Source organism: Dipodomys spectabilis, unplaced genomic scaffold (genome assembly GCF_019054845.1).
Source record: "Dipodomys spectabilis isolate Male_0828 unplaced genomic scaffold, ASM1905484v1 ptg000145l, whole genome shotgun sequence".
NCBI classification, from domain to species: Eukaryota; Metazoa; Chordata; class Mammalia; order Rodentia; family Heteromyidae; genus Dipodomys; species Dipodomys spectabilis.
The window spans coordinates 21,627,252-21,653,645 of NW_024870822.1; the positions used below are offsets into that span (position 1 = coordinate 21,627,252).

The window sequence follows — 26,394 nt, forward strand, 5'->3', positions numbered from 1 at the left end:
TGCCAAACTGTGTGGTGCATTGGAGGGGCTTCAATAAATGCTGTTTTCATCATAGTCATCATCACCAGCACCAACATCAGCATCACCATCATCCTCATTACCATCATGACCATCATCACCATAGCCATCACCATCATCATCACTAATCTAAATAATACTACAGTATTACTAAAACTGCCCATTTAATCTTCTATAAACCTAAAGTTGAAGCCTTTTCTCATTTGCCACAACGATTTTAATTGAATTTAATCTTGAAATGAGGGGAAATGCTTGCATATTCGGTGTATTTCTTCAACCTCTGGTAAGAAGAAAGTGATGAGGTTGCCTCTTACTCTTTTCCTGCTTTGTCATTTCAATCACAGAACCAACCATTCTGGGGTTCATTTTTACAGTTTTTAAAATGCTGGAGCATTGTTCCACTCTTGTTATTAGAGTGACTGATTTTGGAATTGAGTTTCTGCCACAGAATACTAGACATCAGGACAAAGTATCTGAAGCATCTGTTTTCAGTTACAGTACAAAAGGCAGGAGAGAACTCTCTCAAAGGCCAGGACAGAAGAGAGCCAGGAAAGCCTTTTTGGGACCACTGTGGAGGTAGGAGGACCCCAAACAGATTCAATGAGTTGAAAAGGAAGTTCCGAGTTTAGGTAGACTGAGGTAGCTGGAATGTGTGTGGGTAGAATACTGGAGAGGAAGAAGTTATAGGAGAATAAAAAGAATCTCAGAAATAAGCATAGAAGTCTTCTTTGCATCTACTGCAAAGAAACTCTACAAGGTTGGACAGATAACTGCTGGAAAGTTGTAGGCTGAATAGTCTGTAATTTTTTTTAACCGAATGGGAGATATTTCAAGTTTTCCTAGCTAGGGTAGCATGGACATTGGAAGCATGAGAAATGACAGAATAGTCTAATTTCAACAGGGATAGATTAGCTCTAGACTAGAGGGTATTGTGGATGTGCTTCAGTAAAATTTTAAACTAAGCATTTGTAGGAACAGAGTGAAGAGCAAGTTACTTTACTATGAACTAAACATTCCTTACTCTCCATTTAACATTCTTTAAATAATAAAAACATTTAGAAACTCTACAGTATAATATTCATAGTCTATATGATGGCTAACAATGACTAGCTAGGTATTAAAAAAAAAGCAGGATGAAACCAGACAATCAAGAGAAAAATCAGTCAACAGAAATAAACCCCAAAATAACAGCACAAAGGAATTAGCAGATAAAAGATAAAAATTAGTATTGGCTTTTGGGTGGTTAATTGGAAAAATTTCACAGACTTTTCCATGTGTGCAAGCTTTGAACTGTTATCCTCGGAACTCAGCCTCCTGGGTAGCTAGGATTAACTACCAAAAAGTTGGAAGTAGAGATGTGGCTCAAGTGGTAGAGCATTAACCTTGAGCACAAAAGCTCAAGGATAGCATCCAGGCCTTGAGTTCAAGCCCCAGCATTGTCTCTATACCACCACTCCCAGCCAAAGAAAATTATCCAGGTCTTTAAACATCTTTAGAGATTTTAAACATAGTTGTTTTAGCAGATACTAGAACAATCAGACAAAAAAATTCAGTAAGGATGTAGAAGATACGAACAAACATTATTTGTAAATTTGACCTCAGGATGAGTGTGTATAAAATAACACACCCAATAATTGGAGAATATATATTCTTTTCCATACAGATGGAACATTTAGTAAATAGGTGATAGGCTAAGCTATAAACCAGGTATTAAAAAAATCTCAAATGATTAAAATCATGCATATTATATCATCTGACAATAGTAGCATTAAGCTAGAAATTAAACAACAAATAAAAGCTGGAAGTGGAGCTGTGGCTCAAGTGGTAGAGTGCTAGCTTTGAGCATAAAAGCTCAAGGACAGCACCCAGGTCCTGAATTCAAGCCCTAGGACTGGCACACACAAAAAACAAAGAAACAGGACAATCAAACAAAAAAAAGTACAGATTTTTGAGCTGGGTGCAGGAGGCTCATGCTTGTAACCCTAACTACTCAGGAGGCTGAGACCTGGGGATTGCGGTTTGAAGCCAGCCTGTGCAGAAAGTTCATGAGGCCCTTATCTCCAATTAACCACAAAAGAGCCAGAAGTAGAGCTATGGCTCAAGTGATAAAGTGCTAGCCTTGAGCACAAAAAGCTTAAGGATAGCACTTAGGCCCCACATTCAAGCTCTAGGACTGAACACACATAAAAGTATAGGCTATTAATATAAATAATCTGCCACTCCTTTTTCCTTATTTTAAAGAATTAAATAATAACATAGTTTCTGACAGCTAAGATCAAATACCTAGGATGATCCTAGATCCCCATTAGAGAACTTGTCCAAGGCCAAGGTTGTCAAAAGAATTTTCTGTTAGTCAATTCCTGATGATAACTCCTTCCCTCTGGTTCCTAGGATATTTACTCCCAAGGGCTTGCAATTGTGAATCTGTCCTCCGGGCCTTTTAGCTCTGTGTGTGTCTCCTATTACTCACCACTACCTCTCTCAAGGAGTTGAAGGCCCTTCCATTAAGATTTACTCATCATCAGGAAAGAGAGGGCCACTCTCTCTCAGGGTCTGTAGGAAGGCAGAACTCTTCATTAATTGCCAGATAAAGACACAGCTGGCTTAGTCTGCTGACCAGACCTGTGTAATATTTCTGCTTCCCTGACTCTATTGAGCTCCTTGCTTCCTCTTTCATAATCCCTACAAAGGCCTTAGGCACTTTGGTAGAAATCAGAGTAGAATCCAGTTCACACTGGATCCTCTTGTACACTCCTGACTAAAATCTGCTGTCTGGCTTCATTTATCTTGGTAATAGCCAATAGAAAGATATGTATGAAAATTCACAAGAAAACAACAAAAAACAATATCAGTGCCCAGTAGCAAAATGCAGAAATAATGAAACATCCACAATGGGCAGAGATAGCAATGAGAAAAAGCAATACATCTATACAAAATAACACAGATAATCCATCTATATAATGTTTAATGAAAGAAGCCAGGCATGAAAGAGTTTATGCTGGTATTGGTTTTTCTACTGTGGGACAAATTACTAGAACATTTTATAGTGTTATCATAATGCCTTTTTAAAATTTAATCTTACAGATCTTTAGGCCAGAAGTCCAGTCATGAGCCAACTAGATGTACAACAAGTGGTCAGAAAAGCATGGGCTTTTTCTCACTTGGCCTGCAAATACTCAAAAGGTAGCTAAAAGCAGGAAGAAAGTTTAGCATCACTGAATCCATCTTGTATCTGCATTCTTTGTGCTGAGCCATTCTCTACTAAAGTCACTTTACAAATTAATCACCTTAAAATCCAAGGAGGACCAATGTAACTAGAGTCTAAACTGGTCCCTAGGCAACAATGGCCAAATTGCTCCCTTCAAGTAATGACCATGACAACAATTTCTTCAGAAGCACTCCATAATGATCAACCAGGCCACATTTTGCCTGACACTGTTTAATAACTATACATACCTTTCTCCCTCTGTCCCAATTCTTTTCTCTATTTAAACCTAAAGCTCATGTCTATACCCCAAAGATGGGCCAAAGTATTTACTCTGCTTCTCACCACATTGCCATCCCACACTAAATCTCCTTTATCTGCCCTCATCATGACTCATCTCTGTACTTGACGTATATAAGGGTGAGTGGCCAAACTTGGCATGTGGGAACCCCCAGAGTCAGACTCGCTGTCTAGACCTCTAGTTACAGATTCCATGCTTGTGGGGTCTCCCAAGGCTCACCTCAAGGTCCTGATGGGGGTGCAGTTCACATCTGTCACTAAAGGTTTTCTTTCAATTCAGTTTGTTGGCAGAATTTATTACCCAGGGCACTACCTAGGTGACCTGGTGGAATTTTTACTCTGCTTGTTTTTAAGGACAGACTGTCTAGAGGCAAGACATTCCTTCTTGGGTTGCGGTAGATCTAAAATAGCTGCCAGAGTAACTACTACACAATGTCCAACGTCCTTATAATCTTTCCTGTATGGTGAATGACACCTCTTTCTCCCCCCACTAATCCCCCCACCATGTCAGAGGACAGTTGCCAAAACCACAGCAAGGAAGAACGAAAGAAGGAAGGAACAGATGTAGGGCCCAATTCCTGGGAAATTCTTCACAATTCCCACAGAAGACACAACCATTCCTTCCTTACATTAGCCCCTCTCTTTCCTTCATTTCTTTCACACCATGCTCATAACTTCTTCACCTCCAAGGGGTATGGAAGTTGGTTTTCAAGCTAGACTGCCACTTCTCCCATTCATTGGCCACTAAATACATTTGAACTTTCAGTGTTCAGTCTTTGTTTTTTGTTTTCAGTTTTGAGATGCTTAAAGGAAAAAGATATCCCTTTCGGGGTAAGTGTGAGGCCCAGGTCTGCTTTCTTTCTGGCAGTCATTTGCAGGCCAGTGTTAGCTTTTAGAAGCCTTCCTTGTCCATGGTCCTCTCACAACAGCAGAATCATGACTCTCAGGCTTAGAATCTAATCTCTGACTTCAGGAAGTCCTTGTTAAGTGTTCATTCCCTTGTTAAGGGCTCGTCTGAATCAATGAGGCCTACCCACGATGTTCTCCCTTTTGATTAACGCAGAGTCAATTGGTTTGGCACTTGATTATATTTGCGAAGCCCCTAACCTAATCACAGGATGGAGTGAACTTTATCATATTTTCATTGTCAGTAATTCTAGTATCTGAGTTTATACAGGGCAAGTATGCTAGGGTGACCCTCTTAGAATTCTGTCCACCACAAAATTGAACCATTTGATTTTTAAAGTAAACAAATGAACAAACAAATCAACCCCTAAAGCTGAACATGGTGGTTCATGCATATATTCCCAGCCCTTAGGAGGCAGAGGCAGGATGACTGAGAGTTTGAGGCTATGCTAGGCTACATAGTGAAACCTTGTCTCAATTTTTTTTTAATCAGTTGTAGACTTGATGTTTGCAGATTAAAGTATGCCACAATGCAATAAGAACTTTAAACCAACATAAAAATATGTTCCTAGGCTGGGAGCTGATGGCTCATGCCTGCAGTGGTAGCTACTTGGGATGCTGACATCCAGAGGATTGTAATTCAAGGCCATTCCAGGCAGAAAAGTTTATGAGACCCTTTCTCAACCCATATCTAGGCTTGACGGGATGTATCTATCATCCCAAGCTATATGGGAGGCTGGGATTGGGAGGATCATCATTCCTGCTAGCCCAGACAGAACAGTCTGAGAGAGTCCATCTTCACAGAGGGTATGGATGCATGGCACATGCCTGTGACTTCAGTCATTATAAGAAGCAGATCATGGCTCAGGTGCATAAATGGGTAGAAAGAGAATCTCTATCATAAAAATAGCCAGCAAAAAACAAGACTGGCCAAAAAATATGTTCTTTACCTGATGTAATCCCTCTGTACATCACCTTTATGATAACAATTAAAAATTAATCAGCACAAAGCCAGAAGTGAAACTGTGGCTCATGTAGTAGAGCACTAGGTTTATGACAAAGCTCAGGGACACTGCCTAGGTCCTGAGGTTAAGCCTCAAGATTGGCAGACTCACACAAACCTCCTCATAAAACAAATAAACAAACAAAAAATAACCTAAGAAAACAGATAACAGGCATGGGGTGACAAAATGTTCACTTAGAGGTAATTTGTTATTGGCAACAGTATGAATGTACTAAATGTCACTGGATTGCTAACTTTAAAGGGGACTAACTTTATGTTATATAACTTTTATCTCAATGAAATCAAAGATATTGATGGAAAAAAAGGGATGGAAGCACAGCTCAATGATGAGAACATTAGCTTGGAAAGCTCAAGGTCCTGAATTCAAATCCTAGTACCACTAAAAAAAAGGTTCTCAGAATGCCTTGCCTCCATTACATGTAAGAATAATAACTAGCATTATCATAATTGTTATGATAACATAATTGTTTGTATAAAATGGGTAAAATCATTTAGCACCCCAAATTGCTTAAATACTATTAGTTTATGTATACCCTTAGTTTACTTGAAAAGTTACATGTAAAAATAAAGCTAAATTTTAGCCTAGATCTTATTAAAGCTATTGTAAATTTGAGGTACATTCATTTTATTTTAGTTTTTTTTGTCAGTCGTGGTGCTTGAACTCTGGGCCTGGGCACTGTCCCTCAGCTCTTCAGCTCAAGGCGAGCGCTCTACCACTTGAGCTACAGCGCCACTTCCTGAGGTACATTCATTTGAATAAGAAGGATACCATTTACTCTCTCCATTGCATGGAAGGGCACACATACAAGTTAAAAGTTAAATTTGAATATAAACTGTCAGTGTGTGTGTGTGTGTGTGTGTGTGTGTGTGTATGTACATAGTTACTAGTATGGTAAGGGACCAAGAACTAAAAGGAGACTGATCAATCTTATCAGATAGGTTTGTTAAAATCTTTAAAACATTCTTAGGAGACAGCTTAGAACATTTGAAAGAAATGTAATACTTCTAATGTTCTATGCCAAGAAAGTCACAGTATTTCATAATGAATTAGGAATGCAAAATAAAATCAGAAAAAAATCTTTATCCCAACTTACTGTAATCAGCACAAATAAGTCATGTAAATAAATATGATATAAATTGTAGGCCAATTTTACCTATGAATTTAATGCAAGAATCTTAATAAAAGAACACCAAACAGAATTAGAAAGTTCATTAAAATAATAAGACATCTCATCAAAATATGTATTTCACAAATGCAAGGATGGTTCAATATCAGTAAATCTCTTTCTTTCTTTCTTTTTTTTTTTTGTCCATTGTGGGGCCTGAACTCAGGGCCTAGCTGTCCCTGAGCTCAGGGCTTACGTTTCCCCTGAGCTTTTTCACTAAGGACCAGTGCTTTACCACTCTGGGCCACAGTGCTACTTTCTAATATCAGTAAATGCACAACACTAAACTAATGATAAACAAATATCAAACATCTCGAAAGGTGCTTAAAAGTTATTGAACAAATTTCATATCCATATGTCATTAAAAATGCTCTTATTATAAATAGGGCATATAGCCATTTCTTTAAAGTGATAAACTATATCTGAGCTAACCCAGAAGCCTGTATCACATTTAAATTGGAAAATCCTAGCAGCTGTCTCATTAAGATGAGAACTATGATAAGGAAATTGAATATAATAAGGAAGCAATTTTTTATTGCTTTTATTTCATATTGTCCTAGAGACTCTGGAAACAAAGAAGTCAATGAAAAAAATAAATTTAAATTCAAAAGGAGTAAGTAGAATTATTATTTGCAGAAATTATAAATGCACATATGGGGATAATCAGGGGAGCTCACTGACAACTCCTACAAACAAGAAGAATGCAGTACAACCAACAGGTACAAAATCACTCTCAAAAGGCAATAACTTCCATATATACAAACAAAAGAAAGAAACTAGAAAACATCTTGCTTATAATAGCAACAAAATTAAGAAAAATGCAAGACTAAAATGATGAAACTTAATAATGCAAGACTAACATGATGAAAAGTTTTAACTAGTTCTAAGGATCACAAAAAAAGAAATGAGCCCAATGCCAGTGATATGTGCCTAAAATCATAGCTATTTAGGAGGTTGAGATTTGAGGATTAAGGTTCAAAATCAACTTAAGCAAACAAATCTATGAGATTCTTATTTCCAATTAACTAGTAAAAAGCCAGAAATGGAGCTGTGTGTCAAGTGGCAGAGTACCAGACATGAATAAAAAAGCTAAGCAAGAGTTTGAGGCCTTGAATTCAAGCCCCAGTACTAGCACCAAACAAGAAAAACAAGAAAGCAAGAAAGCAAGGAAGAAAAGAAGCAAGGAAGGAAGGAAGGAAGGAAGAGAGAGACCAAGAGAGAAAGAGAGAAAGAGAAAGAAAGAAAGAAAGAAAGAAAGAAAGAAAGAAAGAAAGAAAGAAAGAAAGAAAGAAAGAAAGGGAGAAAGAGAAAGAAAGAAAAAAGGAATGAAGGAAGAGAGAAATAGAGAAAAAGAAAGGAAGAAAAGAAAGGAGGGAAGAGAAAGAGAAAAAGAAAGACAGGGAGAGAGAGGAGGAAAAAAGAGGAAGGAAGGAGGGAGGGAGGAAGGAAGAAGGAAGACAGGAAGGAAGAAATTGTATTATCCACTAAATTATTTTAGAACAACTAGAACAACCACTGGGACATCTAAAAAATAAGGCTGGATCCATACCTTATACTTTATTCTAGGCTATTTTTTCCTATAGATATTAAAATGTAAAAATATTAAAAACAAGGAAAACTCCCAAAAGAAACTAAAAGGAAATTCTTCTATGAACTTGGAATAAGCTCTTTCTAAACTATTATATAAAACTCAGAAATTAAACTTTTATGCAACAAAACCCCACATAAACAAAGTAGAACACACAAGAAACTGGAAAAAATAATTATGATTCATATTATCACAAAAGGACTGAATCAGCTCCTTAGATAGCCTTAAAAAATACCAACAAACCAAGAGGAAGCTGGACCAAGGGCAGAAGCAATAGCTCATAGAAGAAAGAAATATGAATAACTGTAACATAAAAAAAGATGCTCAGCTGCTTTATAAAAAGAGAAATGAAACTTAAAACTAAAATTTAAATGATTTTAAAACTAAATTTAAAAATGAAATTTAAACTATTCTAAGATCTACATCTTACTTACCAGATTGGCAAAAATTAAAAAATAGGAAGAAAAACAAACAAGCAAAGCAGTTGGGGTGTAGGTTGTGTTGTGCTGGTGCAGAAATGGCAGTTACTCTCAGATGCTGGAAGTGTGAGGCAGCAATGGGAGGGAGGACCATTGATGCTATCCATCAAAGCTCCCAACTCACATGTCTTAATTTCTCAGTGTGTGTGTGTGTGTGTGTGTGTGTGTGTGTGTGTGTGTGTGTGTGTGTGTGTGTGTGTGTGTGTGTGTGTGTGTTGGTACTGGAGCTTGAACTCAGGATCTCCTGCTTTTGCGTAGTTTTTTTTTTTTTTTTTTTCTGCTCAAAGCCATTGCTCTACCACTTGAACCACATAGACTTGTCTGCCTATGCTGTCTTTGAGCTGTGAGCCTCAGATCTCAACCTTCTGAGAAGCTAGGGCATCAGGTATGAGTCATGGGGGCCTAGCCTTTTTTTTCCTTTTGGACAGGTCTCTGTATGCAGCTCAAGCTGGTCTCTATCTTGAGATCCTCAGCATTCCAACTTCTGGGATTCCCAGGATATGTACCATCACACTCAATTATTGTAGCACAGCTTGCAATAACCACAAGTTTGAAGTCATAAACTCTGCAGCATGGGGGACTGACTGCATAAATCATGATATGTCTATGCCATGTAGAATGCTGGACAGTGCAGGAGGAAAGCGCCTGTGTACTAATGGTTGCCACAGTAAAATTTACAGCACAAAAAAGGTATGTACCATTCATGAATACAAGAAGAGTACCATAATGCAAATTTTCTTTTACAGGAATAAATTCTATTTACAAGAACTAGTGATAATGTCTATTATTAGGGTTAAAGTCTAGATGGCCACTGACAATAAAGGGAGGGAGGGTTATAAATTTTGTGCCCTTCCCCCCTTTAAAAATTTGAGACAGGGTCTCATTATGTAGCTCTGCCTCCCATGTTCTGGTGTCATAAATGAGCACCACCAAACCTTGTTATACCTTTTAATTTAAAATCATGTGAATGTCTTGATTATCAAAAATGCATAACACATAGCCGAGGCTGGTGTCTCATGCTTGTAATCTTAGCTATTCAGAAAGCTGAGTTCTAGAAAAATCACAGTTTAAAGCCAGCCTGGGCCTAAACCTCTGTGAGACTCCATTTCCAATTAACCAGCAAAAAGTATGATGAAGATGTGATAGGATGCTAGCCTTGAGAAGGCAAGCTGAACAAAGGCAGGATCCTGAGTTTGAGCCCTGGTACTGGCAAAGAAAAAGAAAAAGCACACAACACACTAAATTTTATGACATAATTTAAAAGAAGTAGTTGTATTCCAACCTGTACTTATTCCAAATTTGGCTGCAAATGAAATTTCTTGTTACTTTATATGGATGTTTGAGTGGGGTAAGGATTCAAAAGAAAAATGACTTATTTGAAAACTAAAGTTCTCAAACAAAAGTTAAATAAGAAAATAAACAAGTTTAAAAAAAATTAAAGAAAATCAGAATTATTCAATGCTAGAAATAGTAGAATCAACAACAAAAAAGGAAACAGTATGAAAGTTGGAACTGTCTCTAAGAGAATATTCTGAGCCACAAGCTGGTGGCTCATGTCTGTAATGCTAGCCACTCAGGAAGTCAAGATCTGAGGATCATGATTCAAAGCCAGCCTGGGCAGGAAAGTCTGTGAGACTTATCTCCAATTAACTACCAGAAAATGAGATGTGGTGCTGTAGCTCAAAGTGGTAGAGTGCTATCCTTGAGCAAAAGAGCTCAGGGACAGTGCCCAGGCCCTAAGTTTAAGTCCTGTGACAGAGAAAGAGAGAGAGAGGAGAGGGAGGAGAGGGAGGAGAGGGAGGAGAGGCAGAAAGGGGAGAGAAGGAGAGAGGGACACATGGAGGGAGGGAAAGAGGGAGAGAATGAGAATGTTCTGAACCTTTGACAAGGTAGAGAAGCCACAGCATGGTTTGCTTTTTATTAGGTGCTTCCATACTTTTGGACGATTCTGTCATTTTGATATATTAATTTCAGAATTTAATTTAAAATTTCATTATATCTTATTTGCATTAAATGTCCATTTAAACTAGGTAAAATAAGGGGTTGGATGGGATTAGGAGAGATGGGAGAGAACAATGAAAGGGGTGTCATTGTTCCAGATGGATTGTACTCATAAACTGACTTGTTGAATTGAAACTCCTTTATAAAATCATTTAAAGATGACAATGAAAAGGTCTATTCAATATCATACATAAAATGAAAAAATATATCCGTACATAATTTATTCATGTAGGGCTGGGAAGGTGGCTCAGTGGTAGAGCGCTTGCCTTGCCTGCTTGAGGCCTTGGGTTCAATTCCTCAGTACCACATAAGCAAAAAGAAAAAAGCCGGAAGTGGCGCTGTGGCTCAAGTGGTAGAGCACTAGTCTTGAGCTGAAGAGCTGAGGGACAGCGCCAGGCCCAGAGTTCAGGCCCATGACTGGACCCCCCCCCCAAAAAAAAACTAATTTATTCATGTATCTATTCCTATACATAAAGCAATCGGAAATGGTTCATTAAATGACAACACATCCATAAGATAGACAGCTCTATGAAATCACACACATGTAAGCTATGAGGCAAGTGGCACCATGGTATATACAACTAATTGGTAAATAAGGTTGAGAGTTAAAAGATTCAAAATTTGGTGTACAACTTAGTAAGAAAATATAGTCAATGAGGCATAGAATTATAGTTGATACAATATGTTTGATAGTATACTTTCACATGAAGATTGTTTTTTCCCCCTATAAAGCGTTCAACTTCTAGCTTTCCTACTTTTTTAGAATGAATTTGAATGAAAGGTGCTTTCTTTATTAAATACAGTAAAGATCAGGGATCTTCCCCCATTCTGACTGTATGTTTTTACTAGGGAAGAATCACTTACTTGCATCTCCAGCTACAGAAGGAAGATGGGCAGTCTGCCCTAGGGAGGTGTTTCTGAGAGGCTGTGCCAGTTTCTCCAGGGATGAGACACTGTCTCCAGGTGTTCCTTTCCCCTGGGGTCTGCTAAAGAGGTCCCCAATGTCCTTTCTTTGTCTGGATTCTCGGAGGAAACTCTCAAACGATTTGTCTTTGTTTCTGAGAGAGGAAAAAAGTGGGATTCCTGCCTTGGGAATCCTAGCAGCACCTGGTAAGGTCTCTTGCAAACTCACTTTCTCCAGGAGCGTGGGGACATCTTCAATTTTGCTGTAGGGGAAGGCTGTGGGGATGGGAAACGTCTTGGATGGCCGATTGGGCAGACTGTGGGTACGCAGGGTGGTGTCAGGAGGGCTGAGATCCATGGAGTGGGCATTGTTGGCCGTTGGGGAGCTCAGGGAGAAGAAAGCTGAGGCTCTCCTTGCCACGTGTCTCCCTGGGGACTGTAGGTCCCCATCTTTATTGGAACTGGGTTTCCGAAGGCTGAATGAACGAGTGCAAGCTTGTGGTTGGGATGTGGACATGGTTTTTGATTCTGCCTTGGCCCAGCCCTTCTTTCCACCGTCAGAGTTGGGGAACAGGGACCTTCGGATGGCATTAGCTATGAGCCGCAGGGGGGACTTGGGTGGAGGCATGCTTCGCTCCCCTGGAGCCCGTACAGCAGGGGTCCGCATCTGGTCCTGGGACTCTGGCTGGCAGGGTTGTGTCTCTTTCCCTGCCCGAGGGAGGGTGAGTGGGCGGATGGGTTTCAGAACTCGGCCTCTCTTGCCGCCTTCCTGGGAGATGTGCTCCCTTGCCTTAAGGCCCGCGCTTTCACAGTTGGAGTCATTCCAATCCAGTAACATGGTCTTCTGCTCCGGAGTGAGGACTAACTTCTTCATGCCGGACTTGCCTTCCTCTACCAGCTCTGATCCACCCTCTTGTCCTCTCTTGGGTCCGTTACTCCCTTCGGCTGGGTCTTCTCCAGCCCTGAGAGATAGCTTTTGGTCTGGTAAGCTCTTATCCTTCTTCTTGATGGGGTATGAGTCTTGGTGGATGCTTTTGATACCTCCAAGAGGGGCTTGTGCTTCCTGGCACCTCTCAGAAGCCACCACTGCAGGGCTTTCGAGGTTGTCTGCACCTGGGCTCACCAAGCAGTATTCTGCCCGCTCCAGCACTGGGCCATGAGGCAGATACAGGGGAAATTCTTTAGGGACGCCTTGGGCTTTTGTTCGCCTCAGATAGATTGAAGTAGGGATGCAGTGACCCCTGGAGACCTGTGATTGGGGGTTAGGAGCTGTCACCTAGAAAGGATACACAGAAATAGTTATTATTATTATTGTTGTTATTATTTGTCGGGAGCCAAAAGTTGAGTCTCTCAACATAATAGGCTTGACTATCTCACTGGAACATCTTGAGGCTGAGTTTACAGAATCTGACCCTCATCCTGCCCTAAGCAAACATCCTGCAACTGCTAACTACCACCCTTTCCCCCTGCCCTAAGTAAACATCCTGCACTGCTATGGCCAATGAAAAAGCTTCCTTAACGGCCAATGAAAAAAGCTTCCTTATTCCAAGCATATAAATATGTGTGAAAAATAAAAATTTGCAGCTTGATCAGAACCCTTGTCTTGCTGTCATTCTTCGTGTCTCTTGTCCCTTCATTCCTTCTAACTTAGGTTCACTGCCCTCGCTGACGTCCTGCGGGTCGGGACAATTATTGTTATTTTGTCAGCCATGGGGCTTGAACTCAGGGCCTGGGCACTGTCTCTGAGTTTGTTTGCTCAAGGCTAGCTCTTTACCACTTTGAGCCACAGCTCCACTTCTGGTTTTCTGGTGGTTAATTGGAGATAAGAGTCTCATGGGTTTTCCTGCCCAGGCAGCCTTTGAACTGTGATCTTAAGATCTCAAGCCTCCCAAGTAGCTAGGATTACAAATGTGAGCCACCAACACCTGGCAGCAATTATTTTCTTTTTAATTCCAGCATTCATATATTCATGGGGGAAGGCAAGTGTCAATTCATATCCCCACTTCCTTTCTCAAGATTGCATATACTCAAACCCCAAAAGACTTTTAACACGATTATACTGGGCTGCTCTTCATTCTAAGTAGCTACTTTGTACTTGCTGAGGTTGCTTGTACCCCCAAAGCCAGACTCATCAAAGGCCATTCTGGGCTTTAGATGAGGTGAGGAGGAAGCTAGTGGGGAGTGAAAGGCATGGCTGCTGTTCCTACAAGCTTCTGGGCCAGTGACATAGGGCTGGTAGGCCTCTGAAGATGGCCAGGTACATACAGGAAGTTAAGACCTCCCATGGCTTGCTAAAATGTGGTCCCTACCACGTGGCACCTGCAATAGTGACCTCCTTCAACAATTAAGAAACACCAGCCTTTCCCTTACAGTCTGTTAAGGTCAGGAGCAACAGTTACCCTTCTGGGCTGGAGATGCAGTGGCAAAAGGATGGTCTTTAGAACCTGCAAATGCCTCTTCTAATGTCACACATTACATCATTAAGAAATGAGTCATTTCCTGCAAGCAAGAACTCCTTTGACAAAGGAAAGACATAAGTAGACTCTGGAAGGAGTGTTTGCTCTAGTGTCAAATGGAGCAGGTTATAGGAGTTTCATAAGAGCACATGCATTTCCTATTTTGAGCCTTCTATTTCCCAGAGCCTAGAACAGGTCTGGCAGGTAATAGGGGCTTGATATACACACACAAAGAAATAAAGAGCCCAAGTGTGCAAATCAATAATGCCATTTTCTATTCAAGGTCCTTTGGTGCTACCTGAGGCACCTTTGCTTTTTGAGCCTGTCAATCCTCAGCTCCTCAACCCCCTCTGCGAGTTTCTCAAGGACAAAGCATGACACAGCACAGGACCTGGAACAGAGCCCATGTCCCAAAATATTGCTGAAGGGGTCATCATGTCCTCTGGGGTGATTGAGAAGGAACAGGAGCAAGATGAGCTTTCATGAGAGGTCCAGGTGAAGAAGGCCCAGTGGGCCTCCGTAGAGCTTCTCCCCAGCAGAGGGGACTGAGGAGTACTAAGAATGCAGAGTCAAGTATGGAAGATGGGAGGAGCGCAGGAAGCTCACCTTCCTAGCATCTGTACTGGGCCCTCAGGGACACTTACCTGAGATGACGAGGAATCCTCTGCAGTGTGCCCAAAGATACTAGCTGAAGACGAAGACAAAGATGGCAGAGAAGATGACAGGGAAGACCACGAAGAAGATTGAAGCAGAGAAGGTTCCTTTGGAGGTGACAAAGGTCTTTTGTCTCTTGGCGTCAAATCTATTAAGGAAAAATATATCCTCCATTACAGATCTGTTGTCGCCTGACTTTTTATTGTAATAGGTGAAGAGATACAACCTTGTGGGAGAAAGGATGGCTCTGGGTGAGAAATCAAACACCATAGTGTTAGGGACTCCCATGGGAAAGCTCTTGAGGTGACCTGGAGACCCCAAAGTGCATCCTGGAAATGAACATCTACCCCTAAAGTCTCCCTAAAGCCCTTGTGGTCAGGCACTGGGGCGGCATTAAATCTCTCCATCAATAAACCATCCGAAATTTCTTCCCACAAGATGCCTGGCCATTAGCTGTGGGCACAGGCAGGACAGACATTTATTGCTAATGAAATGTGCACTACAGGGCTCGCAGACAAGGTGGTTAGCACACCATTCGAAGGGAACCCACCAAAGGGAGGTTATAAGCATACAAATCATTGGAAGCACATGGGGTGGGATTTCTGCCAAGCTCTTGTTGGTCAGGGAACAAACAGGAAGCAGTGTATCAGCTCTGAGATGCCTGAGAAAGGAGGCGTGGTTGAGCCCTGGGGAGAAGCCATTTCTGAAGCTCTGGGCAGCTAGAATCATCTGGTCCCAGGAGAGCAGCTTCTAAGATCAATCAAGCTCACATGTGTTCTTGCTTCCTGTCCCTCTCTCCCTCCTTCCTTGAATATGGTAACCTTAAAACTTGAAATTGCAACTATTTTATATCCAGATTTCATTGAGAATCAGAACAAATGCCATGTAGTCTTCCAAATCTGCTCACTCAATTTTTTTTTTGGGGAGGCAGCACTAGAGTTTGAACTCAGAGACTGTGTTCTACCATTTGAACCATGCTTTGTCCTTTTCTGCTCTTTTAGTTATTTTTCAGTAGGTTCTTATGCTTTTGATGAACCACCCTCAGCCCACAGTTCTCCTACCTATTCCTCTGGCATAAGAGTGTGCCACTAATGCTTCTTTTTTTAAAAAAAAAAATCCTGGGGTGGTATTAAATCTTGATCCTCCTGATCTCTATGTCTCAAGTCGCTGAAATTACAGGCATGGGCCTCCATGTCTGGCTCAGCCTCAGTCCACTCAGCTCAGCCATGAACCATTGTAGGACCTAGCACTGTTCCTCAGATACTTCCCAGGACCTTGGAACCTCACTAGCCCTCTCTTATCTGACACCTCTATTGACTACTTCCAGCTGCTCAGCTGACCCACCCTGCAGATTTGATCTTACTTCTTAGCTCTGAGTGAGAGGCTCATCTTTAGGGACCCACAGGGGCCAGGCCAAACCCAAGAGTCCCACTCAAGAAGCATTCTGTTGAGTCTTGTTCTTTCAAGGATGGATTTTCAATAAGCTTATTCCTATTCTCCTAATGCACAAACACAAACATGTCAAATGGTGCTCCCCAGACAAAGGGTCTGAAAAAGAAAAAAGGCTACTGCCTGCATATGGTCTGCAGATCCCAAATGGAAGTCCCCAGGGAAAAGGTGACTTCGGGGACAGAGCTGATGGGAAGATGGGCATGAAAGAGCTGCTGAGAGAAAGGCCGCGGGCTGCAGGAGCTGAGGTGGGGGAGGCACTGGTCCACAGCCGGACTCCGGCACCCTGTCTCAGCCCACAATGAGATGGTTCGAGCCTAAAAAGGCAAAAGTTGTGAGTCAGTTGTTGACTTGCTTCCTGCCCTCAGTTCACCAAATTCCTGCCAAATTCCTTCTCCCTCTCTTCCTCGCCCCCTCACTCTTCTTTCCCTGCCACCTCCAGAATCCAACTCCTTGTCTCAAAATTCGTCTTGGCTCTGCTGACTTTTTTTGTTTTTTGTTTTTTCCCTTTGAGGCATCTCAGGACACACTGGGACACAACTCTAATAGAAGAGTCAAAGGTCATGACCTTTGACTCCCTCTCCTTTTTCATATCCCTAGCCCCATCCTGGCTATAGACTCTGTCTCTGTCTCTTCTGTCTGTCTGTCTGTCTGTCTGTCTTTCTCTCTCTCTCTGTGGTCTCTGTCTCTGTCTCTTCTGTCTGTCTGTCGGTCTCTCTTTCTGCATACAAGGTTATCCTCTATCTTAGATAGAACTTCCAGAAGGCTTGTGGAGATGGAAGAAGCAGAGCTCCTGCCCAGGTCAAGCAGGGTCTCTGGACTGCCATTCAAGCCATGGCTTGGGAGATGACACAGGCTGGGGAGAAAAGGTGAGCCATGATGGGAAATCTCTCCTCCTTGAAGCTGGCTCTGTCTTTGAATTCCCTCAGAAGATGGTAAAGAGGTCCTGGGGCACCAAGCTCTTCACACTCACATCAGCTGCTGGTTGCCGGGCAAGTTAATAACTCTTTTATTTCCTCATTACGAAAAAGAAAAGGAAGGCCTATTGCTCTTCATGTGGAATAAGGGAATAAAAGAGGACCCAAAGAAGCACCCAGCAGTACAGACACAAAGGCTACAAGTTCTGAATGCCATTGCCTTCCCTTCCTCTGGTGCACATAAGCAATGTATAATAAAGACACTGCTGAACTTACCACCTATGCCAGAAGGAGTTGCACACCTACTCTTGGGCCTAGAAACTCCTCAGCTCCTACCTTAGATCCTCACCTCCAGCTCTTTATTGGAAACCTAGGTATGGCCCAGACAGGCTACCATGTCCTAGGCAGGGGACTTGACTAGGTGCTACTGATCCTCATGGTCCCTATGTACAAGGGATAGATGAGCCGGGGATTGAGACCTCAGGCTCTCTTGAGTCCATTGTTTGTGCTCTGCTGTCTTGGGCCCTCTGGCAATGCCAACTTTTACCCTGGATTCTAGTGGCCACAATGATCAGGGAGAGATGGTGTCCTATATTCTGTTTCTGACCACAGGACAAGTCCTGCCCACTGTGGTTTCCATTTGGACAAAATGAAGATAACTAGAAAGATGGCTCTGGTGGCTCTCCACTCTGGTAATTTTTCACAATAGATTCCAAGGTGCAGCCTCCCAGAGTTTGAAGCTTTACAAGACTCATTTCCTCTCAAAGTCTTGGAATGCCCTCTAGAGGCAACAGCCTGCAAGCCTAACACTCATGTACTCCATTTGCAGCTTGTTGCAATTCATTCATCCATCCAACAATCAAGCATTCCCCTGGACCAGATCATGTTAGACACCAGAAATAATTCAGACTTTAGCTCTTCCTGCACACGAATTTTCTGAACATTTAAGAATCAGCATCAAGACTCCTGACAACCAAAGACTGAGGTCCCTAGATCCATCTTCAAACTTTGTCTCTGTAGCACATCTCTCTGTCCTGAGCCTTCTCCAGTGTTCCAATTCTATGGTGAGGGTATCCATCAGTCTCCTGACTTTCAAATCAGCCTGTAGTTCCCTGGGGGAATGATAGAGCCTCTCATGCACCTTCTGGGAATTGGATCCCAGTGACTCAGGAGGGGCTGGGGCAGGGAGTGAGAAGAGGGTGCATAAGAAACCATTCTCTCCACCATTCTCTCATTCTCACTGCCTGGGGATTGCCACATGATCCAAGTGTCATTTTAGACTGTCCCCAGATGAAGTAGACTGATCAGGTATGCAGCTCTGCTCCAGCTCCAAGGGTGGCCCCTGTCCCAGCATGGCACAGATAGGGGTGGTGGGTCTGGAGGCTGCTGAAGGATTACTCACTGGCCAGAAGTTAGCAGTGACTCAGAAGGAAGGAAAAGCAGGGCTGCCTTTCAACTGCAGCAACATTGCTGAGTCCTTCCCAGAACTGCTTGTTCCCCAGTGAGGCTGGAGAGGGAGTGTGGGCATAGAGGCAGAAAGAAGCCTCAGGCTCATGGGCTTCAAGAGTGGGGTGGGGGAATTCCACTGTGTGTATAGTGCCTGAGCCACTGAAAATCGTCAGCGCTGCTCTTCTCTGGGTCCAAGGCCTGCTCAGATAAAGAGAACTGGCTGGGTGCTGGTATCCCAGGCCTGTAATCCTAAGGAGCCTAAGACCTGAAGAGTGCAGGTTGAAGAGAGCTCAGGCAGACAAATCCATGAGACTCTTATGTCCATTTAACCAGCAAAAGGACCAGAAGTAAGATGTGTCAGCCTTGAGCTAAAAAGTCCAAGAGCTTGAGGTTCTGAGTCAAGCTCTAGGACCAACACACACACACACACACACACACACACACACACACACACACACACACACACACACACACACACACACACACACACACACGAAAACTGTGTGCCTGTATGCACCCATGAGTGCATATGTTTCTTCCTTCATTGCTTTGCCTGCAATAGCAAGGAGCCAAAAAGTTGAGGCCCTGGTCCTAAAATTAAATCATGTTGAGTCCCTGGGCCTCAGTTTCCTCATGTAGGTTTCTGAAAATCTTGGAGCTCAAGAGTGCTAAGGCCCCTTCTGAGTGAAACTGAGGAATCTTAAACTCCAAAGATTCCAGAGTAGGGGAGGAGAAAGAGGTGCAGAGTAGAGGCCTAGTCCTTGAAGACTGCTTCCTCTAGTAGTCAGCAATGGAAATCAAGCCAAAGCATAGGTTTTTCTCCCTTGCATCCTGGAGGCATGCTGCAGAAGCAGCAGGTCAGGAGAAGAGCCGGCCCTGGACCAAGCCAGAGGATTCCTTCCCACTCTCCCCACTAGGCAGCTCGAGACTCACTGGACTGGAATGCTCGTCTCCAGTTTTGGTATTTGCTGGGAGTTGAAGATTGGAAGCTATTGGCCCGTTGCAGACCTGTGGAAGAAAACAGAAAGGTGCAGATAAGATGGCTATGGAGGAGACTTAAATGTATGGAATAAAGATGGATTTCCCTCTACAGCCTATTTACCAAAAGTGAGTAGATGAAAGATTGTAGTTGACTTAGCTGCTTTTTCCCTAGGAAGAGGTGCACCTCCCTGTCCCCTGCACACTCTACATTTCATCCCTTCATTCATCAGATATTTACAGAGGTCCTGCTTTAAGACAGATACTTTTCTCTGATAGAAAAAGCATGAGACATTATTCTAAGAAGTCACTGGTCAGTAAGAAGCCTTTCATGCACATATACATATAGATGTAAACATACCTGTGTGTATACTTATACATACATATACCTATATTTACTTATCTGGAAGTAGTTCTTTAAAGCCAAGGCCTCACATCAATGTTCTATATAGTAGAGGAACACTTCAGCTGCTCTGGAATCTATAAGAAGTTCTACCTTCCCTTGCCCTGCAGACCCGTTTTGACTAAGATTCTGGACAGACCATCCTTACAACCCCTCCTGGGCCTGGTTCCAGTGGAGACACTTCCATGGGACACAGTCTACTTCCTATGGAAGACCTTCTACCCAGGTAGGCCTTGACTGAATAGTGGCCCTTAGCTGAGTGGAATGAAAATTGCATGCAAGAGAGAGTGGGTCAATGAGTCTTGGCTATTTGAAGTATTAGGGTGGCAGCAGGGTCTACATGCACCCTGGTTCACAAGCATCCTTGGATTCTCTCAAGTTCTTTGACAGCCAGAGAGCAAGAATGGTCATGATGTGCATGTAAGAAGGGCTTGGAGGCATAGGAGGAAAGAAAACCATGGGAGCGCTCTGGCTGTGGAGAATGGCGTAGGAGAGATTTGAACATAGAACTCCCTGAATCCAAGTCCTGGCCAGTGTATTCTATATCTTTGTCTCTGTCTCTGCCTCTGCTTCTGTGTTGGTCTGTTTCTCTCTCTGTCTCTTGCTGTCTCTGTCTCTGTCTGTTTCTGTCTCTGTCTCTCTCTTTCTCTCTCTCTAACAATTCTAGATATTCTACTCCCTGTCCTTCTGGGCTGTGGCACAGAGGTGTCTACTACTACCTGGGGCTTTCTTTCTCAGGCTTTCTTTCCTTCAGCTCCTTAGATCTTTGGCTCCTCTCTCTCCTTTACTGCATTTGGAGATGTGTGGTGCCTGCCCTGTCTGGTAGTCCTACAGGCCTGCTCTCCTAATCAAGTCCAGGACCCATAAGGATGGACACATAGTGTGCGCACTTCCCTGGTACACAACTGTAGTCCACCAAGTACTGCCAGGTCTCCAGGCCAAACATGCTGCATGGTGAACATGTGGGCAGTAATTACACATCTGCATCCTACTGACACCTAATGAAGAAATTGCCTGAGGAAAACCAAAGACTGTTTACAGCTCTGATGGCTTCCCCTTGGCTTTTACTTGGGTAGAATGGAACCTATTAGAAATGCCTAACATCCAAGGAAGATTTTCCATTAGTGATGCTGATGGGGTGCACGTGCACATGTTTTTACCACAAGAATGATAGAGTGGGCAGTAATGATGGGATTTAATAGTTCTCAACAGCATCTGCTCGGTGTGTACTTATTGATTTTGTACTTATTTTATGAGAGTCCTCTTGGAGACCTAAGTATGTGGCTGCCTATAAAAGGGGTCAGAGGTCAAGCGCCTTGCCACATGTTGTGGTCCATTTCACTGTCATTACAAAGTAGTGGTGCCTTCCCCATCCATGCCATTGGATTATCCTGCTATTAAAATTATTGCCAGAAAATAAAGGGATACATACCAATTCTTCTATGCCAGAATATTTCTCCTAAATCGAATTGATTTCTGTTCATGAATGCACAGGTTTCAATCCCCTCCCCCAATTGAATTATCAGGGCCAAGATTTCAGCTCATTTATCCTCCAAGAAACTGCCCTGCTCTAATGCCCACAGAGTGAGACATGTCCACCTGTTTCAGAGAATCTGGGAGTCTTCACTGAATGCTGACACTGGGCCTTACTCTAGATTCCTAGATTCTGACTCTCTGATGGTGCAGCCTGGGATGTCTTTTAAACAGGATTTATGTAAACCACTGAATAAGATTGCCATGGTTAGCTAGCTGGGTGCTGGTGGCTCACACCTGTAATCTTAGCTATTCAGGAGGCTGAGCTCTGAGGATCACAGTTCAAAGCCAGCCCAGGCAGAAAAGTCTTGTGAGACTCTTACTTCCCATTAACCACTCAAAAACTGGAAGTGGAGTCATTGCTCAAAGTGGTAGAGCTCTAGCTTTGAGCAAAAGAGCTCAGGGACAGCACCCAGGCCCTGAGTTCAAGCCCTACAATGACAAAAAAAAATTGCCATGGTTTAGATTTTTAACACCGTTCAAAGGCGCAGGCATCCGACTCTTCTTTTTGTTTCCCGGCTGCTATGACGTGGGCAGTGCCCTCTGCAAAGTGCTCCTGCCATGACATGTTGCCTCACCACAGGCAGTGGGACCAAGCAACCAAAAACCGAAACCATGAGCCAAAGCAAACCTTTCCTCAGTACAAATTGTTTGTGTCAGGCATTTTTGTCACAGTGACAGAATGCTAATGGAAGTTGTTTTTGGATTTTTTTTTTTGTCAGTCCCGGGACCTGAACTCTGGGCCTGGGCACTGTCCCTCAGCTCTTCAGCTCAAGGCTAGTGCTCTACCACTTGAGCCACAGTGCCACTTCTGCCTTTTTTTTCTGTGGTGCTGAGGAATCGAACGCAGGGTTGTATGCATGCAAGGCAAGTACTCTACCACTGAGCCACCTTCCCAGCCCTGGAAGGTTTTCTTGGGGGGAGGGCTGTATGGATTCGGGACTATTGTAAGTTCTGTTTCGCACCATCAGCTTGGATAGGTTCTATGTTAAAGAAATCTGAAGATGTAAAATACTCCTTGACATGCCAAGCAGCCCTCAAAACCACTTGTCAAATGGTGGTAAAATGTACATAAGATAAAAAATACCATTTAAATAATTTTTATATCTGTCAGTGTATTATAAAAGAATACATCAGGATAGGGAGGGGGCACTTCTCTTGCTTTCCTCTATTGGCTATTATGAACAATGTTGCTAAGGTCATGGTACTGGTTTGAACTCAGGGCTTTGCACTTGCTAGGTAGGGGAGGATACACCTCTTGAGCTATACCTATAGCCCAAATCAAGAGTTTTACACTCAACAAGGTGGTATACTTCTCAATGATCCAAACATGATTGATGAAGACTGAATCAACAAAGGACTGTATGAAAGTCATGTCTATTGCCTTCTCTGGCTGCTCTATATTTCATTCTAGAATTAAACTGAACTATCATAACAAACAAAATGCTTTGGCCAAACGGCTTTATTTCTCAAGCCCAAGCCAGTGACTGAGTCAGGTTTAGGTATCATGTCCTTCCATGCCAGCAGAGGGGGCTTGGTGAAACTATGGCTGAAGTTTCTGAGAAGCCATTGTTTAAGACCTTATGTGATATATCTCTCATACCTATTTGATGTAAGATAGGAACATTCTACAGAGCTAATCATTAAGTTGTTCCTGCCTTGAGACCTGATATAAAACAATGTATTTTTTTGGCTCTTGAACAATAAAAAATAATAATTATCTGAATTTTCTTCCTAATGCTTGCTGTTCTGTTCAGAACTAGAGCTTGGCTCTCTGACAGCTGCCTGTCCTAAACTAGCTTTGTGTATCTTGATTCTGAGGCTCCTGCTTTTATAAATACAGGCTTTTATATATACAGGCAGATTTATATTTTCCTTGCAAGTCTTCTGAAGTTCCATGGCAATTGAGGAGAGGGAGAGAAGAAATGGAGGGAAAGGATCCAAGGCAGGGAGATTTGGTGTCTACTTAAGAAAGCTGGATCCCAGGAAGGTGGAAGGCATCTCAAGTGTTAGCAGTAACTAAAGGCAGGCTGGATGTCCTGGGCATTAGCCAGTATACTGTTCACTGCCTGTGCTAAGCTCTCTAGATAGCACTACAAATGGTAATTAAAAATGTATTTTGAGGACGGTTTGTCATTTAACAAAAAGGCTCACATGGAAGGGTAAATTTAGAGATTTCAGGATTTAGAAATAAGTATCAGTGTGAGGTCTTTCTAGTCTCATTCTTGGTCTTGGGAAACCATCAATTGTGAGAGCATAGTGGAGATTCCGTCTTTGGCCACCAGAGGACAGTGTAGGACAAATTCAGCACCAGCTCTCACAGAGCAGCTAAGGCTACTGGTCCTTAAGGTGGCAAGTTTCTGTTACCCTGCTTCTTCCCCGGCTCTCTCAGAATCATTCACATATCAGCCCATTTGGTCACAAGTTGCCACTCCAGGCCATCTTTACTAAAATAATCTGGGCTGCTAAAGACAACCCCTCCTAAGTAGGCCCGAGTTTAGGGGATGGAGGCACTGGGCACTGGGCCAGAGCGTTCACCATGATCCCTTGGGAGAGACCACCATTTGTTTTTCTCACCCACCAAGGGGGCTTCATGCTACTGACCTTGGGATGGGAAATGCCCAAGTGCTCAGTGCGCATGCTCCCATTGCTATGCACGCACTGTGCATCCCATAACCCCTTACACCAGGAATGCTTTCTGAAGCATGTGCCCAGGTGGACTCAGGAGGCTGTGCAGCCCAGAGGTGCATGCTGTCCAACAGCAGCCAAACCCCTTAGGGCTGATGGGGTGCTGGAGGGGCCTCTGAGGCCATGTCAGCACAGGAGGCAGGAGGGAGGCTGCAGTGTGTGAGGGATCTGAACTCTTCAGTCCTGTGCTATCCAACAGATGACCAGACTGTTCTCTGGCCCTCCCACTTAGGGCTCTGAAGCTCCATGGACAAGGATGCCAGGCCTGAGTTCCTATCCCTCAATCGGACTTAACACCTCACTTCCCATAGGTTCCAGCCCTGCCTTTGAGCCCGAGGGTAAGCTCTTTGTCACCTGGGCCTCCATGAGAGGAAGCTGACCCAGTACCATGTACAGAGGACCCTCTACTCACCATGCACCACATGTGGCTCCTCAGGGTACTGGGGGGGTATGGTCTTGATCAGAGGCTCCCTCAGGGAGATGTGCCGGGTTATGGGCTTTGGTAGAGGTGGTGATTCTGGCTTCGGGGGTCTCTTAGCACAGGCCTTTGCACTGGGGTCCTTGTTGTTCTCCCATTCAGACTCTGAGTCAGAGCTGGTAGGAGGAAGGAGGGTGAGAAGGATGAACCAGCAACCTGGACCCACCCCAGCACACACCCACATTGCCCTACCCATTCCTAGCTCTTGCTAGGCAAACCCAGTGGCTTCATTACCTCAATGTCTAGTTCTAGCCTTGGACTTTGCTCTGGGCTCAATTATGTCCTCCTAAATTGCCTTGTTGAAGTGCTAGCCCTCAGCACACCCGAGTGTGTGGCCACATTTAAGCATTTACCCAGAAGTGGGTATGCGATGTGGGTATAACCAATTGGAGGCTTCACTGAAATCCTGATCCATGGATATTCATTCATGATATGTGCACAGGCCTTTGGCAGCCAGGAGTCCTGCATGTAGACCTGTTCTGCCTAATTGAGGCCTGATGACTGTGACCTAGGGCAGGTACCTTTCCATCTCTGAGCCTTGTCTTTCCATCTTGGTGATTTCTTTTTTTTTTCTTTTTTTTTCCAGGGCTGAGAACCGAACCCAGGGCCTTGCATGTGCCAGGTGGGCGCCCTTCCGCTGGGCTAAACCCCCAGCCCCTCCATCTTGGTGATTTCAAGGTAGCAGTTCTCACAGAGACTGGTATATGAGACTCAACTGTGGGATTTGCCAAGATGCCTGTTCTCATGTATTTTACTGTAAGTAATGGAGTAATGGAGATGTTTGAACTAGCTGTCTATGACCAATGTCTCCATTTTCTCCAACCCTTTCTCAGTTTATTCTATTGATGGGACCTCTACCTCAGCCTCTGACATCCTTCCTTCAGGGCATCCCATGGGCTAGGTAAGTGCTGTGACCATTGAGCCACACTGCCAGAGCCCCACATAACCTTCTGTCCTTCTTCCCTCCCTGTGGGCCCACATAACCATCTTCAGTTCCTTCAGGCGCACTCCCACTGAGGCCTGTGCCCTAGCTGCCATCACTCTTTGGATTCCCTTTGTCCTTCTGCTGTCCCTTCTTGTCAATTTATTTCAGCTTCACTGTCACCTCTTCAGAGGTCTACAAAAACGGTTGTCCTTGTTCCCCTGGGGTCTCTACCTCTTTGCAAGGGGACTTTGAGTTTGTCCCATAAAGGATGGAACATACTTCCTGCCCCTTCTATCTGGGCTTGCTGTGTGCATGTGGTAGCCAGACCCAATGGAGAGTTCTTAGCCCAGTTTCCAGAGACCTTGTGAGGCTCCTGACTAGCCCTCAGTCACCCCAGCTGACAGTGAGCTAGGCTCCAGATGCAAAACTCAGCTGGGTGAACCCACCACAGCCAGGACTGCCCAGGGGGACCTGCTCAGCACCTGCCCCACTTTTAGGGTGCAATGAATGGAGTAAACTCACTCTGAGGCTAGTTTAGCTCTCAGCCTTACTGTGGGCTTTGATAACTGACTCAGAGGCCTTTCCACACCCAGGGTAAGGTAGCTGACCTGTCACTCCAAAAACCCTTCACCTTAGTTCTCTACCTAGCACATGTGTGCTGCTTTCTTATTAAGTGTTTCCCTGTTCACTGGCTGGTTACCTAATTTGATGAAAGGTACGACAATTATGACCTTGTCTGTGTGGGTCACTGCTGTATGCTCTGTATAGTAATAGCAGCCCATACTTGTTGACTGACTTCCTGACTTCAGTGTACCTGGAGGAAGCCAGATATATGCATTTCTATCAGCTGTTCTGGGTAGGGATCGGATTTGAG

General features: G+C 43.4%; 1 protein-coding gene across 1 annotated transcript in view; it reads right to left on the reverse strand.

Annotated features, from left to right (window-relative positions):
* The window catches only part of Mical2 (microtubule associated monooxygenase, calponin and LIM domain containing 2), a 200,880-nt gene that overhangs the window by 26,867 nt on the left and 147,619 nt on the right, over nucleotides 1–26,394 (reverse strand). Inside the window, exons 23-27 of the mRNA XM_042691530.1 lie at nucleotides 24,530–24,711; nucleotides 23,226–23,228; nucleotides 19,449–19,523; nucleotides 14,691–14,848; nucleotides 11,552–12,866 (exon numbers count right to left, since the gene is read on the reverse strand). Of these exons, the coding sequence (XP_042547464.1) occupies nucleotides 11,552–12,866; nucleotides 14,691–14,848; nucleotides 19,449–19,523; nucleotides 23,226–23,228; nucleotides 24,530–24,711 (1,733 nt within the window). The remainder of the gene's footprint in view (nucleotides 1–11,551; nucleotides 12,867–14,690; nucleotides 14,849–19,448; nucleotides 19,524–23,225; nucleotides 23,229–24,529; nucleotides 24,712–26,394) is intronic.